General features: G+C 44.0%; 1 protein-coding gene across 3 annotated transcripts; it reads right to left on the bottom strand.

The window, feature by feature from the left end:
- Window positions 1–908: 908 nt before the first annotated feature.
- LOC143329712 (E3 ubiquitin-protein ligase RNF31) lies at window positions 909–16,647 on the bottom strand. Of its 3 annotated transcripts, none has more exons than XM_076745728.1 (19): window positions 16,513–16,647; window positions 15,648–15,738; window positions 15,194–15,259; window positions 12,370–12,536; window positions 11,228–11,358; window positions 10,965–11,062; window positions 10,706–10,831; window positions 9,874–10,115; window positions 9,609–9,764; window positions 9,345–9,527; window positions 8,851–8,949; window positions 8,390–8,479; window positions 8,109–8,214; window positions 7,785–7,903; window positions 5,102–5,215; window positions 4,074–4,140; window positions 3,909–4,002; window positions 3,531–3,699; window positions 909–2,143 (listed from the first exon to the last, which is right to left on the bottom strand). In XM_076745728.1, exons 1-19 carry the CDS (start codon window positions 16,555–16,557, stop codon window positions 2,018–2,020), a joined length of 2,289 nt encoding a protein of 762 aa, XP_076601843.1. In that variant the 5' UTR covers window positions 16,558–16,647; the 3' UTR covers window positions 909–2,017. The 3 variants fall into 3 exon arrangements, with proteins under 3 accessions (XP_076601843.1, XP_076601842.1, XP_076601844.1); XM_076745727.1 differs by having other exon boundaries at window positions 9,609–9,791; XM_076745729.1 differs by lacking the exon at window positions 909–2,143 and having other exon boundaries at window positions 3,537–3,699; window positions 3,919–4,002; window positions 9,609–9,791.
- Window positions 16,648–16,773: the final 126 nt, after the last annotated feature.

Raw genomic sequence — 16,773 nt, forward strand, 5'->3', positions numbered from 1 at the left:
GTGGCAGCATGTGGAGTGACAACAATAATGGACCAATCAGCTCCCTGCAACCTCAAACAGACGTCATGTTTGTCAGACACATGATCTCCAAGACTGACGTCCAACTCTGTGCCTTTGATGTTTGTTTGAAACCAGTTTAACACTCAGTCAAAGACCAACAGCTGTTCAAGACCATTGATTCAGACGTGATCAGTCGTATCAAACGCTGCTCTGAGGTCTGAGAGGACAGACCTGAGGTCAGAGTTTAGTCTGACGTCACTGATGGTTTCAGATCAGTTTCAGAGCTGTGTTTGTTGTACAGTCGGACTGAAATTCCTCCTGATGTTATTTTCTTAAAGAAAACAGTTCGTTTGCTGTGAAAGCGTCTTTTCCAGTGTCCCTCTCATGAATGGACGTTGGCTCTTGGCCTGTAGTTTGTGGCTGTGTTCCTGTCTTGGTTCGCTTTCTTTGCTTCAGGTTTTACTGAAGCTCTTAAAAGCCGTCTGTGAAGACGTGTGTTTGGACAGATGGATTTCTGACCTTCAGGATATGAATCTGTCAAACACTTGCTTTAAAAATGCTGAAGGTTCAGGGTGGACACATGAGGTGGACGAGTTGGACTCAGGGACAGAGCTCAGTTAAGGTAGTACAGGTGAATTTCCTCATGGTTCCATCATATTTGCAGGATTTGCGAGGTCATCTGTGCTTTCATTTTTCGTTCTTTCAGAGTGTTCTGCAGTATGGAGTCGGGTTCCACAGGTCTCAGTGGTTTGTTGTTTGGTTAAGTGCTGTATTTTGTTTTCAGAAAAATATTGTGATAAGGTGAAATCACATCAACTCCTATAAATATATAACTGTACAAACGAGTGTTCTGACAAAAGCTGACATCAGCGGGTCGTCGTGGAAACAAGTGAGAAAGCTAAAATGTATTAAGATATTTAATAAATTTATTCAACAGTTAAAGTGCAGAAAGACTAAAGCATGAAGTTGAAGGTTCAATGCCTGTCAGACGGCTCTGACACAACTCTGCTCTCACATTTTCATTTGCCTGCTCATACACACACATGCAGCTAACACATGCTAACAAAGGCTAACACATGCTAATTGATGCTCGCACTAATTGAAACAGAAGTGGATAGTTAAATACTGACAAGAGACTCATTAGCATCATTAGCTTGTCAGAACAGGGTCTCTCAGCTCTTCAGGTGTAATCAGTCCGACTCTGATTGGCTGCTCAATCATATTTGGTCCCTCTTCTCGTACTAAAGTCTGTTTTAGTGGCTGTGTTTCCACGGCAACTAATAAACAAATCAGAAGCCAATACAGCAAACTCATGATGTCACTGAGATTGAGACAGGTGAAGCTTTTTAGTCTTAGTCTCTTTTGTTTTAGTTTTCATCAGTTCAGCCTGGAAACCATGACTGGCAACGCCTCCATCAGTGATATCACGGCAGATGATCACCTGTATGACACCTGCTGGTGTGGGCATGGTCAGAGGTACATGGGAGCTGTGTCTCAATTCAGAGGCCAGGCTGCATTTAAAGACTGAATGTGTCCCAGCAGTCCGTCCTAAAGTAACGAGGATTACGCTCATGAATTCAAGAATCAGGATTTTAACCCAGTGGAACATCTGAAAGACAAACGTCCATCCCTGAAACGTTTCTTCAAAACGGACTAACTCACCTGTCCTCAGTGACGCTGGCTGACATTTCTAACTAGCTACATGGAGAAGGTTTTGGTGAGTTTGATTTTGTTTTTGTCCATTTGAAATGAAGTATTGGTGATATGACAGCAGCTTCTGCCTGATTCATGGCCACGCGTGCAGAGGTAATGGTCAAGGGTAAAAGGTAAAGGCGGGAACAGGTGGACACAGACCAGACCGTCTCATTTCACAACGCTCGCTTCAGATGTGGCCCCTGAAATGAGACACAGCTTTTGTCTCTCATACTTCCCATTTGAAATGAAAGTCAGTGGTTACTATGGTGACACAGAACGCCACCTCCTCATTGGACGCCGCGCACAGAATATGTGGAGTCAGTCAGTCCTTCAGCAGCAGATGAGGAAGTGGAGCTCCAGGAGCCACGGTAGAGGTCAGGGGGCAGAGGTCATGGCTGTTGAGCGGAGAGTGACGTCGTTTTCTGAGAGGAACGCTATTGGTGAGAGTCTGAGGAGACACAGACAGGACCCTGTGCTGTGATTGGCTGAAGGAAGGCGGCATGGCACAAGAAACACACGTGGACGGGCTGGTTCAAGTTAGGGTGGGAGGTAGAGCGTGAAAAACAAATTAAATAGGGGGGGGGGCGAGCTGAGCAAAACCTTTCAACAGTTTCAAAGTTCAACGAGAAGCTTTAGATTCGTCTCTTCATTCAGGACAGGTGTCACTGCGGCGTTCAGGTGGACATAAAGGTGGACAAACAGAAGCAAACACACTTCAGGTGTGAGAGAAGAATCTGACAGACCATCAAGAAACAGTTTGGTGATAGAAACTGAGTCTGTTTTTATCTGAAAGCTCATTAAATTCACTCATTCATGACGTGTGGTTAACGAGGAGTCAGGGCAGTACTTTAAATTCATAATCTGCACAGTTTAGTGACCCTAAACTTATTACTTAAAGGTGTCTTAATTTTAGAATTAAGGGATGACACACATGCTACTACCTCAATTTTAAGGATATTTTACCTCTTTGAAATGCAGAAAATCTCTCAGTACACTGTGATAAATTGATGAATTGAGTGCTTATCCCCAAATTATCCACACAAAATATGATGTTATTACATACCACTGTGATCTCATATGCTTTTATTTTCTGTAAGGTGACCTTGGGTGACTTGAAAGGCGCCTTCAAATAAAATGTGTTATTATTATTATTATTATTATTATTATTATTATTATTATTATTATTATTATTATTATTATAGCAAATTAGGGGGTATCTAAAGTCATTTTGTGATTTTTAAGGGATATTTATCCTTAAAACAGCCTTTTTACCCTTAAAGTTTAGTATGTAGGATTCAGGGGAACGTTCATATTTATGTTTTTGTGACTTTTGAATGAGTCTTGATATCTACAGAGGGAGCAGCTCCTCTTCCTCAGAGTTCGCCATGTTTCTACTGTACCCCAGAGCGGACAAATCAAACTCTGGCTCAAAATTTGCTGTGCTGTCTTGAAAATTTACCCCTTTAAAAAACCCTTAATCAATACAGAAAATCTATCAATATTTTAAAACTCCTCAATGTATTCAGTGCAAGTTTCCATTATTTCTCCAAATCTGATAAACCTGTTATATATCTGAATACTAACAGTATTAACAATACTAACAAACAGGAAGCAGAAGGTTACGACGTGCATCAAAGGTCAGTTAGCACCATGCGGCGTGCGCTGTAACCTTTGCTGGTTTAGTTTTCACATTAAAGGACAAATGAAGGACGTCTGACTACCAACACGCTTACTTAGATTAAGACGTTGAAGAGTTTACAGGGGAAGTTTAGAGTTAATTGAGGGAATCTGAAGGCTTTATTGTGCGCATTTATAATAACAATGACATCACTGACCAGGCGGAGCCGCTGTGCGTACTGTGACTCTGGTTCATCTGGTTTTCTGCTCGGCACGGCGATGTGCCATCGCTGCAGCTCCGCCTTCATCTCCGCTGGGCTGAAGAGGACTGCTGGGTCGGCACAGCAACGGTTAATCAGCTCCACCAAACGCTCCTTGTAGTGCAACCTGCCAGAACAGACGGGTGGAGACTGTACACCTGATAATAAGACCAACAAACCTGTACAGGTAATCTGAAATCAGGATATTCAGACTGGTAGATGGACTGGGTTCAGACTGGGATTATGCACTGGGATCAGACTGGTAGTTGTACTGGGTTCAGAGTGGTAGTCTGTACTGGGATCAGACTGGAAGGCTGTTCCCGGCAGTGGTCTTACTGGCAGTAACCTCTGTATTCAGGTAGAGAAGGTCGTCCACAAGGCTCCTCCCGTCTGCCGCCATCGTCTCTCAGCTCCAAAACTAAGCACGTTCCTGAAAATGTACATGTGTCAATCAAACTGGGCGAAAAAAGATTCCAGCTGATGAGCAGAGAGTGACCTTACCTGTCTGACTGCTGCCAGGAAAACTGCCATGTGCTGTTTCCAACAAGGCAGGAGACACTCTGGAATACTGAGAGACAAGAAATACAATCCACCTCATAAGTACTGTCCACACTAGAGGGCCACCAATTAATTAATTTACGGATTAACTATTAAACAAACAGTAAAAAACTACTTAACTAACAGTACTAGCAAAACTTTGCTCTGAGAGCAGGTGATGGCTGCACAGCCTCCACCGGTCTTGCAGGGGCATACATGTCAAGGTAATGTCACTGTGTATCTGAGATACTTTATATTTAAATGAAAGTTTACTTTAAGTTGGACAGCTGTATCTGTAAATTATGAGCATGATAAGGTCGTTGGTGATGGCATGGCATTAATGACACATTAGACTGAAGATAACTGCTGCTCTGCTGAATGCATGCTGTCTCTTAGTAACTCTTAGTGGTAACCATAAAGTGGATCATTACAGTGACCGCCTTTTTAAACTGGCAGAGGCACGACTCTTCAGAGCGCATTCAAAGTTCAGAATGCAGAAACAACAGTCACATCTTGGTAAGCTAGCCAAGTCCACATGTATCCAGAGCAAGGTGTAGTATCTATAGCAATGTGTATCCATCCTGACATGTAATGTATGTTATAATACACGGTATTCAGGGTAATGCACATGGACATAATGCACACTATGTCCACTGTACAAGCGTCTGTTATTCACACTTCATCCTTTGTTGTACCTTTTGTTCAGCAGAGGCCATTTTATTCCACCAGTACACCGACTGAGTCACTATATTGGCCGATTAATCTGTTATCAGCTTTTTCCTGCTCCAAACTATCACTGTTATTTATCACTCTTTGTTTTTTTTTTTGGCTTTTGCATTTCTTGATAAAGGAAGTGAGAGTGGAAAGAAAAAGGAGAGAACAAAAAACTAATATTGTTATCGACCTTTAAAAATCTTGTATCAGTCGACCTATAATGCATTTCCTGCATACAACTGAGTTCTCAAAGCAGCAGTCCTTCAGGTGGCTCTTACCTGTAGCAGAAGGTGTAGGCGTGGCACACTCCAGTCTCTCAGGTGGTAAAGGCAGTCTCTGGGATGGTGCGCATGAAGACCTTTGGTTCCACAGTCAGCAGAGAAACTGCAGGCCTGAGAACATTCGATCAGATAAAACATGGTTTTAAAATCTTTGCTCTAAAATGTCTGAGGTCTGGACAACCCTAACCCAACTAAACATCACATCACTTAAAACAACATCGGGAGATGCATCCAGCCAAGGCTGTATTGTTCAGGCTTGGGAACAGCTGTTAGCGTTGTTCAACACGAACATACTCCCAGTGGACAAACCCCATGGAAATAAGGAGAAGGAGAAGGCGATGCAGGGTTGGAGCAAAGTGCTGTGACAAGAAAAGGTGGTATAAATCTTATCTCTTATTATGGGGCACGTAAGATCTCTTTCTAATAAGATGAAAGAGCTAACAGCACTAACCAGACTGCAGAGGGAGTACCGGGAGTGTGGCATCATGTGTTTCACTGAAACTTGGTTAACAGAGCTCACAACGGACTTGCATGTTATGCTGGACAATGTTCAACTGCTGAGAGTGGACAAGAGAGCGGTAAGAGGAAAGGTGGGCACAGCAATGTTGGTATAACCCAGGGCACATCATGGTAAAAGAGGAGCGCTGCACCAGAGACACTGAGCTGTAAGCTGTTAGCATTTGGCCATATTACCTTCTGTAGAAGTTCTCGTATGTCATCGTGATACCAGTGTACATCCCCCCATTGACTGATGCTGCAGCAGCATGCAAGCTACTACACACTGTGGTCTCCCAACTGCCAGACATGGCACAGAGGGACTTCTTTGGGATCATTGACTGGGATGTGTTGTGCAGTCCACAAGGGGAGGACATTGACAGTTTAACAACCTGCATCACGGACTACATCAACTTCTGTGTGGAAAACACTGTGACTACAAAGAAGATACAGTGCATCCCTGAGCGCCTTCAGGGGAACAATGCCAGACAGGTTTGGAGGACCTGAAAACCATCTCAGGTCACAGCAGTGACAGTGGGAGGAGCCCAGAATCTGGAGACCAGGAGTGGGCAATACTTTGACCTCTTCCAACAGCAAATTGTATTAATTTGTGGGTTATTCTGATAGCAGCCAGTCATGCTATCGTGAGGGTTTATGAGATTTGTTAGAATCTGAGCTTTGGGAGTCCCGTATAACAGTTTTATAAGGGTAACAAATGTCTCATCAAAATTCATGCATTGCAAGAAACTACACAAAAAATCCCATTCAATCGTGACAGAGTAGATGACAGTAGAAACTGACAAAGTAGATGACAGTAGAAACTGACATTAGATGACAGGAGAAACTGACAAAGTAGATGACAGTAGAAACTGACATTAGATGACAGGAGAAACTGACAGTAGATGACAGTAGAAACTGAGAGTTGATGACAGTAGAAACTGAGAGTTTTATGACAGTAGAAACTGAGAGTTGATGACAGTAGAAACTGAGAGTTGATGACAGTAGAAACTGACAGTGGGTGACAGTAGAAACTGACAGAGTGGATGACAGTAAAAACGGAGATTTGATGACAGTAGAAACTGAGAGTTGATGACAGTAGAAACTGACAAAGTAGATGACAGTAGAAACTGACATTAGATGACAGGAGAAACTGACATTAGATGAAAGGAGAAACTGACAAAGTAGATGACAGTAGAAACTGACAAAGTAGATGACAGTAGAAACTGACATTAGATGACAGGAGAAACTGACATTAGATGACAGTAGAAACTGACAGTCGACGACAGTAGAAACTGACAGTAGATGACAGTAGAAACTGAGAGTTGATGACAGTAGAAACTGAGAGTTTTATGACAGTAGAAACTGAGAGTTGATGACAGTAGAAACTGACAGTGGGTGACAGTAGAAACTGACAGAGTGGATGACAGTAAAAACGGAGATTTGATGACAGTAGAAACTGAGAGTTGATGACAGTAGAAACTGACAAAGTAGATGACAGTAGAAACTGACATTAGATGACAGGAGAAACTGACATTAGATGAAAGGAGAAACTGACAAAGTAGATGACAGTAGAAACTGACAAAGTAGATGACAGTAGAAACTGACATTAGATGACAGGAGAAACTGACATTAGATGACAGTAGAAACTGACAGTCGACGACAGTAGAAACTGACAGTAGATGACAGTAGAAACTGAGAGTTGATGACAGTAGAAACTGAGAGTTTTATGACAGTAGAAACTGAGAGTTGATGACAGTAGAAACTGAGAGTTGATGACAGTAGAAACTGACAGTGGGTGACAGTAGAAACTGACAGAGTGGATGACAGTAAAAATGGAGAGTTGATGACAGTAGAAACTGACAGTAGAAACTGACAAAGTAGATGACAGTAGAAACTGACATTAGATGACAGGAGAAACTGACAAAGTAGATGACAGTAGAAACTGACATTAGATGACAGTAGAAACTGACAGTCGACGACAGTAGAAACTGACAGTAGACGACAGTAGAAACTGACAGTAGATGACAGTAGAAACTGACAGTGGGTGACAGTAGAAACTGACAGAGTGGATGACAGTAAAAACGGGGAGTTGATGACAGTAGAAACTGACAGTAGACGACAGTAGAAACTGACAGTAGACGACAGTAGAAAATGACAGAGTGGATGATGGTAGAAAGAAACTCACAGATCCAAGGGTGAAGGGCTGACTGCAGCCTCCACAGAACTGATGCTGACACTGACTGCACGTGAAGTGAAGACAACCTCCTTTGGACAGACTGAAGACAAACTGACATTTTGGACACTCTGAGGAGAAACAGACACACATTAGGGTCAGAATAGAAGAACACATTAAAGACAATACACAGCTAACACACACTCATTCATCTATAGACATAATAGCAACCGCAGACAATAGAAACTTTTTCCACTGGTCCTCCTAACACCAAGTGTTTCAGGTCTTGTTGTTAGAAGGACCTGGTTTCAGGTCCTGGTGATGTTGTGTTTGTACCGATGCTGTTGTAGCAGAGAAGGGTGGTGTTGTGGTGGTCTGGCAGGTTCTGCTGCTGCCAGAGTCTGAACTGCTGACAGGATAGTCCCTGATGTTGAGGGGACCACTGCAGACACAAATAAGTTGTAATCAGGTTCATGTTAGTGATAGTGTTACTGTATATGTAGGCCTGGTTCTGATGTGTGATCAGCTGTAGGAGTTTGTTTGTGTGTGTGTGTGTGTGTGTGTGTGTGTGTGTGTGTGTGTGTGTGTGTGTGTGTTTGTGTGTGTGCGTGTCTTACAGGTGATCTGCACTGACAGCAGGTACTCTTCTTACAGCTGGGACAGTCCATCCTCAACCTGTCAGCTTCATGAAGCATCCCGAATGAACACTGAAACACACATACATGCATGCGCGCGTGCACACACACACACACGCAGGCAGGCAGGCGACAGGTGTACTGAGTGCGTCATTCATTGATGTTGAGCCTCATTCACACCTGGTATGAAAATGTGATCTGTATCTGGATGATGACATCTGACCGACAGGTCTTTGAAAAAAAAGCTTTTTCAGTGTGAAATGACATGGCTGGTGGGCCAGGAAGGGGGAGCCTGTGTTGGAGGTCCTGATCTAGTATCTGATATAGTCCCCAGGGTCCTGATCTAGTCGCTGGGGCCCAGCTCTAGTGTCTAACATCCTGATCTAACTGTTGGGGTCCTGTTTTAGTCTCCAAGGTGCTAATCTAGTCTCTGAGGGCCTTACATGAGCACACCAACGGAAGTTTGGCATCTCCTGCAGAGCTCGATCTCTTAGTTTCCTCTGGAAGAGTTCGTGAAATTGAGGAGGCAGGAAGTGACGGATCTGCACACAAACAAACAGACAGATAAACACATGATTCCTTGGATTTCCAGAAAACTTAACTAAAGACAGAACCAGGAGGTGAAGATGTGAAGGTATTCTCCAGGTGAGTACAGAAAATCCAGCCTTCTGGAAACAGTAGTGTTTACTAAGCTTAGTTTTATCATTGTGAAATTAAACAGGTTGCAGCTCACAAACTAGTTATTGTGCGAACATTATTTGTTTACAGTCACTAACTAGCAGAAGGAACTGTTGTGCTGCTGTCCTGCTGAAAATGTTACAGCTTGTGACGGTACAGTGACTTCCTGTTTACATAAATGATTGGACAGATGTCTTGATTGGACAGATGACTTCAGACCTCCTCACCTCTGTCTCCAGGAGACTTCTGACCCCCTTACCTGAGTGTCCAGCAGGTTGAAGTAGTCCATGGACTCCTCCATCCCTCCCTGGCCTCTAATATCAGGTCTGCCACACTGAGGACAAACCAGCCGATCGATGCTCTTCTCTTTAATGGCTGATGAGAAAAATGTCTTAAAACACGTCTGACACAGGAAGCAGGAGCAGTGAGTCATGGTGATGATCTGCAGGAAATACATACAGAGAAGGAGATGAATGAGGCCGCCTGGTCTCTGATTGGTTGAGTCAGATGAGGTGTCTCTCACCTTACTGAAGGACACCTGCTCCTGACAGATGGGGCAGCTGTGAGTCAAAAACTTGAGGGCTGATGGGAAATCTCTGTTGAGTTGGACTGCCTCCATGACATCCCCGGGGGAGAAACTCTGCCCCTCCATGGTCATCAGAGACATGAAGATGGATGCCTGGTTTGGAGGAAGATGAGACACCATCTGAAAGGGGACAAGGAAGAAGAGGAAGAATAGACCATCTGAGACTTGCTGAGATCTGCTGAAACCCAGTGGTCCTCCTCACCTTGATGTGATCCACTCCAGCTGCTGTTTGTGACTGAGGTCTCTCAGTACAAAGGTCTTCATGGGGTTCAGCTGCTGGTCCAGAACCTGGACCCAGTACCACAGAATCCACCATGTGTCTGTCTCTGGCTGCTTCTAACTGGACCATTTGTACAGGTGGCTCAGCCTGCTGGTCTCTGCTGGACTCTCCGTCCAGTCTCAGAGCTCTCATCATCCTGCTGAGAGGGTCTGCAGAAGGGACACCTGCAGAGACAAGGACCAGGTGGAGTTACACTACTACAGCAGCATTGTGATAGACTGTAGTACTATGATGGACTGCAGTACTGTGGTAGACAGCAATAATGTGTGGGGCTGTAGTACCATGATGGACTGTAGAATTCTGGTAGAACGTAGTATTATGACTGACTGTAGTACTGTGACAGACCGTATAACCTGTGGCTGACTATAGTGCCATGACAGTAGTAATGTGATGACTAGTACTTTCAGCTGCTCCTGTTGGCTGCTCTTGTTAGCTTTGTACTCATGGATGTACACACTAGATCACTGTGATACTGAAGGCAGCTTAAAAACTTGATGAATCTGAGGTTCTGCAGTCCTCTGGTTTCTCAGTGGATTCCTGGAGGTTGATTATGGATCATCAGAGACAATGGTCTCCTCGGGAATGACATCAACATGTTTTCATTTCATTCATCCATCATGCCCGCTTTAAAGAAGTGAGTGGGAGACAGAGCAAATCTTTGAAGGATAGAAGTATCATGTGGCCATACCTGTATATATAGCCACATGCACCTGTTCATTAACATCAGCTCAGGTGTTTCCTGGTACTGTCTCACCTGAGGAGGAGCTCAGGAAGGGGTTGTTGGAGGAGGAAGATGGAGGGGCACTGAAGTCAATCCCTAGCAGCTCCTCAGTGTATGACCTCCCAACCCTCACCTCCCCACTCTGCTCCCATTGACTGGCTGCAAAATAGGGGGAGGGGCTTCGTGAGGTCACCATGGAGATGAACATGAGAGCATTCGACATTTAGCATGCTGAACAGTTGTTGCATTAACATGCGTGGAACACTTGTCATGCACATGATCATCAGTTCACCTTTCTGTCTGGACAGTTGAGAAGAGTGATGACGGCTGTGTGGAGGGGAGGAGGTGATGGGAGGGGTGGGGTTGGAAATGGAGGTGGAGTTCTGGATGCTGCAGGAGGAGAAAACAAAAGGATAACTCTGTTTTTATGTTTTTCACTTTGTGTGTTGGCTGAGAGCAGGAGGTATGTTCAGTTATTTACGATCAACAATAACCACTGATAAATATCATGAACTCCACAGGATGAGAGCAGATGTTTATGTTGAACTCTCTGACCTTCCAGCTGACTGTGACGCCTGTACACCTGTGGCAGGTGGGGCTTGTACAGCAGTCCTGGCATAAAGGGGCGTGTCCTTCTGGAAGGCCTGCCTCATCTCTGACAGGAGCAGTAACAGGTTGGACACACCCTGGCAGGAAGTGACACAGACAACATGATCAACACCTTTATCTCACAGCTTATTGTTATCTGGACTTTCTGCAGTAAATTTCCACTTCAATCATATTAATGAGAATTTTTCCTACAATAACTAAAATTTTATGAAATTTTATTAATTAATTTCCTTAGTGGAAGAATCTGTGTCTCGGTTTTCAGTTTAAAAGACAAGCCACTTTATCATGGTGAAGTGTGCACCCACAAGACCCTTGGGGCTGTGTTGGACAACAGCTCCTATACAAGAGAATACAAGAGATTCTAGTACCCTTTCGGAGCAAGGAAAATGCTACCTCACGCTGAACAGGAAAACCAGGGGCTTCCCCCCGGAGCCAGGCCTGGGAAGGGAGGTGGCTGGGGAAGGGTCTGGTGGCCTGGCTTACCACCATGGACCCTTTCTCAGCCTAAAGGGCTACTGTCTTGTGGACTGCTCATAACACCTGCTTTCAGTTCTCATGAGTTACCCATACTGTTTTCAGCAGGGAGAAGAAATGCTGACCAGGACGGATGATACTGTCGGATGGTCGAAAGAACACTTTGAGGAACTCCTGAACCTGACTGACTGGACCTCCATATAGGAGGCACAACTGTAAGACTCAAGGGAAGACATGCCCATGTCCCTGAGGTAGTTTAAAATCTCTCCAGTGGCACCAGGTGTGGATATGATTCACCCTGAGATGCTGAAAGCTTTGGTCATTGTTGGGCTGTCTTGGCTGACTCTTCAGTGTCTCGTCGTGGTGTGGGCCAGTACCTGTGTAGTTCCAGAGCGTGGTGGCGGTTCACATTTTTAAAAAGTGGACCAGAGGGTTAACTCTATCAGGGAATCGCACAGTAGACGCCTCCTTGGGAAAGCTTCTGTCAGGCTGCTGAAAGTGGTTCCTTTGCTTAGCCTGCTGCCTCGCTACACTGGACATGGTTAAGCTAACTAACCAGCTAACTAACCAGATTACCTACCCCAGTCTGGCTGAGCATGCTAAGTGTGTCTTACATGAGTCCAGTTTTTCAGTCCATCCAGACTGATGTTGCCAGAGGCGTCCACGCAGGGACAGGACGAGCTGATCACCATGGAGACAGAGGGACAGACGTAACAGCGAGGTCGGGACACTGGGTGGGTCTCATGAAGCCAAATGCAGACTGGGATATTGTACTCACTTCCTGTAGAGATACATGACATCAAAGAGTCAAACCAAAGGAGACCAGAACAGACCAGATTGATCCAGACTAAACCACAATCCAGACCAGTACCTGGACTAGGCTAGACCTGACCAGATCAGGCCAGAATAAACCAGACTGGGAAATAATGAATCCACCCAGGATAGACTGATAGACCAGATGAGACCAGACCAGAGTGACGCAGTCCAGATGACATGCTACACATAGTCTGAGGCATTTTTGTGTTTGTACACTGAAATAATGTAATTTTTTTCTTTTTCTTTTCATTTCTTTTGACTCATACACCGATCAGCCACAACACGAAAAGCATGCACCTATTGTTGTGGGGGGCTTGGACAGAGGACCTCTGAGGGTGGCCAGTGGTGTCTGGCACCAGAATGTTGGCAGTAGGTCCTTTGGGTTCTGTAGATTGCAAAGTGGGGCCTCCATGGATCTACTCGTTCTGGCTCATCCTGTGGAAGCTTGGTCGTCTTTGTCATGTTCTTCTGGCAATTCCCGAATGGTTTTTGCAGCATGGTAGGGCTCGTCATCCTGCTTTGAAGGGTCACAACAGGGAATGCTGTTGCAGTGAGGGAGTGTAATACGTCAGTGTTGTTTGGTGGTACACGTCAAAGTAACATCCACATAACTACCAGCACCCAAAGCTTCCCAGCAAACGCTGGGACAGAATTTATCTGAGTAAAGTACACATTGTTTGACAAAAATCAAAGCTGGTTTAAATCAGCGATCAGTTCGGAATGTTTTGATGATAAATGTAAAAAGTTGTATGCGACGAGTCTCTCTCAGCCCGTACTGTTTCATGAAAGGTTGGAGGCTTGGACATATGCAACGTCATTTAAAGCTGACCATGAACTGAAACAAAATGGCCAACTCCAAAAATCCTTTTTGACCCATATTCAGTTGAATGTAATGTTTAAAGTGATAAAGTGTATTTTTTTATACCTATATACTCATTCTGAATTTATTTAATGCTTGCAGCATTTTTAAATAAAGTTCGTTCAGTTTCCTCTGTGGTCCATCAGCTGTTCTTTCACAGTCAGTGTTTGGAGCTGAGGACTCTGACTGCTGAAGTTTCAAAGTGAAATTCTCTCTCAATCTTCAGCTGCTCACAGTCTCAAAGGGCAGGTCCAGGTCTGGACTGCAGGCAGCCAGTGTAGAACCTGAACTCTTTGACTCTGAAGCCACGGTGCTGTAACACTGTGGAATGAGTCTGCTCATGGTCCTGCTAGAATAAGCAGAACGTCCCTGAAGAAGACGCCGTTGGGTGGCAGCATTAATGGAGCCTTCACAAGTGTGCAGGTGACCCATGAGCACTAACACACTTGCAGACCAGCACAGAGGCTGGCTGCTGAACTTCAAACTAGATCAATCTGGATGGTCATAGTCCTCTTCAGGCCAGAGGACATGATCTCCAAAACAGTCTGAAACGTGGACTGGTCAGACCAGCACACGTTTGTTGTCGATATCTGGCTTTGGTATAGTGGTCAAACAATATGGGTTTTTCCAAAGGCGGACGCCAATATTTATAGAGCCGATGGTCAACATGTACTGCCGATGTCATGTTGTTTTTTTGCAATGGATAAAATACAACAATTAAAAAAACCCAATAATAATAATAAATGAGATGCAACTGCTAAATTTATATGAACATTTATTTAACACTAAAATGATTGTGTGCATTGTCTGTATGCTTCAGTAGATCTGCACTCTGTCTGTAAACAGCCTCAACGGCCATAAGCTTTGTAAAAAAAGACTTATGAATGAAACACAGCATTTAAATGCATTTATCAGCAGACAGCAGCATCTCCTTTCTGAGAAAGAACCAACATTTGTAAACTTACATCAAATAAACAATCAAACAACAATGAGCATTTATTTGTTACTAATGTAAAATTCACTTCAACACAGAAAAAACACTTTGGACATATCTGCACATATTTTCGGTTCAATCTGCCTCTTCAGACATCGACAGACCCTGATTATCTTAAAATGCCAGACGTCAGTTTTCTGAAGTGTTCATGTGTTCCTTCATACAAATGTGCCAGTTTTTAATGCAGTGCTGCCTCAGGCGTCAAAGGTTACAGGCCTTCAATGTTGGTTTTCAGACTTTGCCCTTCTGTGCAGAGATTTCTCCAGACTCTCCAAAAATTTTGATGAGATTCTGGATTCTAGATGTTGAAATCTTTAAATTTCTTACAACCGTTTGTTGAGAAACATTGTTCTTGCACTGTTGGACTATTTTCTCATTATCTTTCGTACAGTGGTGAACTCGCTCCATCCTCTATGATCGACTGAGCCTTTCCAGGATGCCCCTTTCATACCCAATCATGATCCTCTCACCTGTTACCAATGAGCCTGTTTACCTGTGGAATGTCCCAAACAGGTGTTTTTGGAGCGTTCCACATCTTTCAGTCTGTGAAACGTGTTGTTGCATCAGATTCACAATAAGAGATATTTACAGAAATCAATGAAGCTGATGAGGAAGAACATTAAATATACCAACTTTGAGCTGTTCTCAGGTCAGTTTGTGTCAGAGAGATCAGATCAACTGGTCACTTTCTGTTTAATGATGTTTTACAAAGCATCACAACATGTTTAGGAATCAGGGTTTTATAAGACATTTCACCTCACAGTCTCACCTTCATAGTGGACAGGAACAGTCCCGGCCAGATAAACCAACTTCTTCTTCTCATTGTTTGGAAAACCTGTCGAAGGTGACAACGTGACACATTCATCTTCATCATTATTAATCACTACTCATCAGTAATGAGTCAGCAGGGATATTTGAAAACACTTTGTCTACTATCTTTCTCAGTCAGATGTGAACACACACAGTACACTGCTAACAGGAGCTAACTATCTGACTCAGCAACATTGCAGGTTGTGCCCACCCCCCCCAAAGGATTGTGGGAACTCTAGTTCCCATCCATCGGACAGACCAGGGGGTAGCCACTGATTTAGATCGATAAAATCTTATCTGCAAGTGTGCGGTACATGAAAAACGCTTTTACTTTGAAATACAGGTAGGAAGCGTAGTTACTACTGAATGAATGAAAGATTGGATGAAGGTGATTAGAAACATTTTCTACTTACAGTAAAAGTCCACATAAAGACGAAGATCAGAAAACACTGAGCGAACCCTCTGAAGATCAGCCAGGGTCTCTACTGGATAACTGTACTGACACTGAGGAGGTGCAGGAGAAGGAGAAGGAGATGAGACGAGGAGGGGTAATGGAGGTGGAGGAGAGGTGAATGGAGAGGAAGAGAGGAAAGGATGAGGAAAAGCAGAGGAGCAGAAGAGGAGAAAGTGATGAAGAGGAGGAGGGGGAAAGGAGGAGTGGAGGGGTAATGGAGGAGGAGGGAAGGAGGAAATGGGAGGAAAGGAGAAGAGAAAAGAAGAGAGGAAAGGATGAGGAAGAGGAGAAGAAGAGGAGAAAACAGGAGGAGTAAAAGGATGAGGAGAGGAGAAGTGAAGGGAGAGGAAGAGAAGAAAAGATGAGGAGGGAAAGAGAGGAAAGGAGTAAAAGTCGAGGAGGAGATGAGGAAAAGGAGATAAGGAGAAGAAGAGGATGAGTGGAGGAAAAGACAGAGATAAAAAAGGAGAAGGAACAGATAGAGGCAAGGAGGAAGAAGAGGGGAGAAGAAGTGAAGGAGAAAAGAGGATGAGGAGTATGAGGAAAAGGATAAAAATACAGGGGGAGAGGTGGAGGAACAGGAAAGGAGGAGGAGGAATTTATGGTGGAGGACAGCAGTGAAGAGGAAGAGGGGAGACGGAGGAAGAGGAGATAAGGAGACAGTAATGAGTTAGTTCATATTGTTTTTAGCATTTAGCTAATCTTCCCTGTTAGTCTCACTGGTTAGCCGGTTAGCAGCAGGTCGAGTGAAATGCTAAGTTGCTTTTATAACTCATTAAGTTTGATTTTGAATTGAAGTTGAAGACTTAAAGTTTCGTTCTTACCTCCGTTAGAGTCCGCAGCTCCGCCTCAGCTCCAACTCTTGGCATTTTATCCAAAAACTCTCCTCATAACGTGTTTAAACTCACCTGTTAACAGGCTAACAAGCTGCCGCTGGGAGGCAGTCATTTAAACGTGACACACCTACTTCCGCTTTCAGGCTTTCAAATTAAAAGCACGGAGTATTTGCATTTTCAAACATTTAGTTTGATGTTAATTAGAGAAATATTAAGTGTTGCGTTCACTGTCAGCTAATCCAGGTGGGT

Source organism: Chaetodon auriga, chromosome 12 (genome assembly GCF_051107435.1).
Source record: "Chaetodon auriga isolate fChaAug3 chromosome 12, fChaAug3.hap1, whole genome shotgun sequence".
Taxonomy (NCBI): domain Eukaryota; kingdom Metazoa; phylum Chordata; class Actinopteri; order Chaetodontiformes; family Chaetodontidae; genus Chaetodon; species Chaetodon auriga.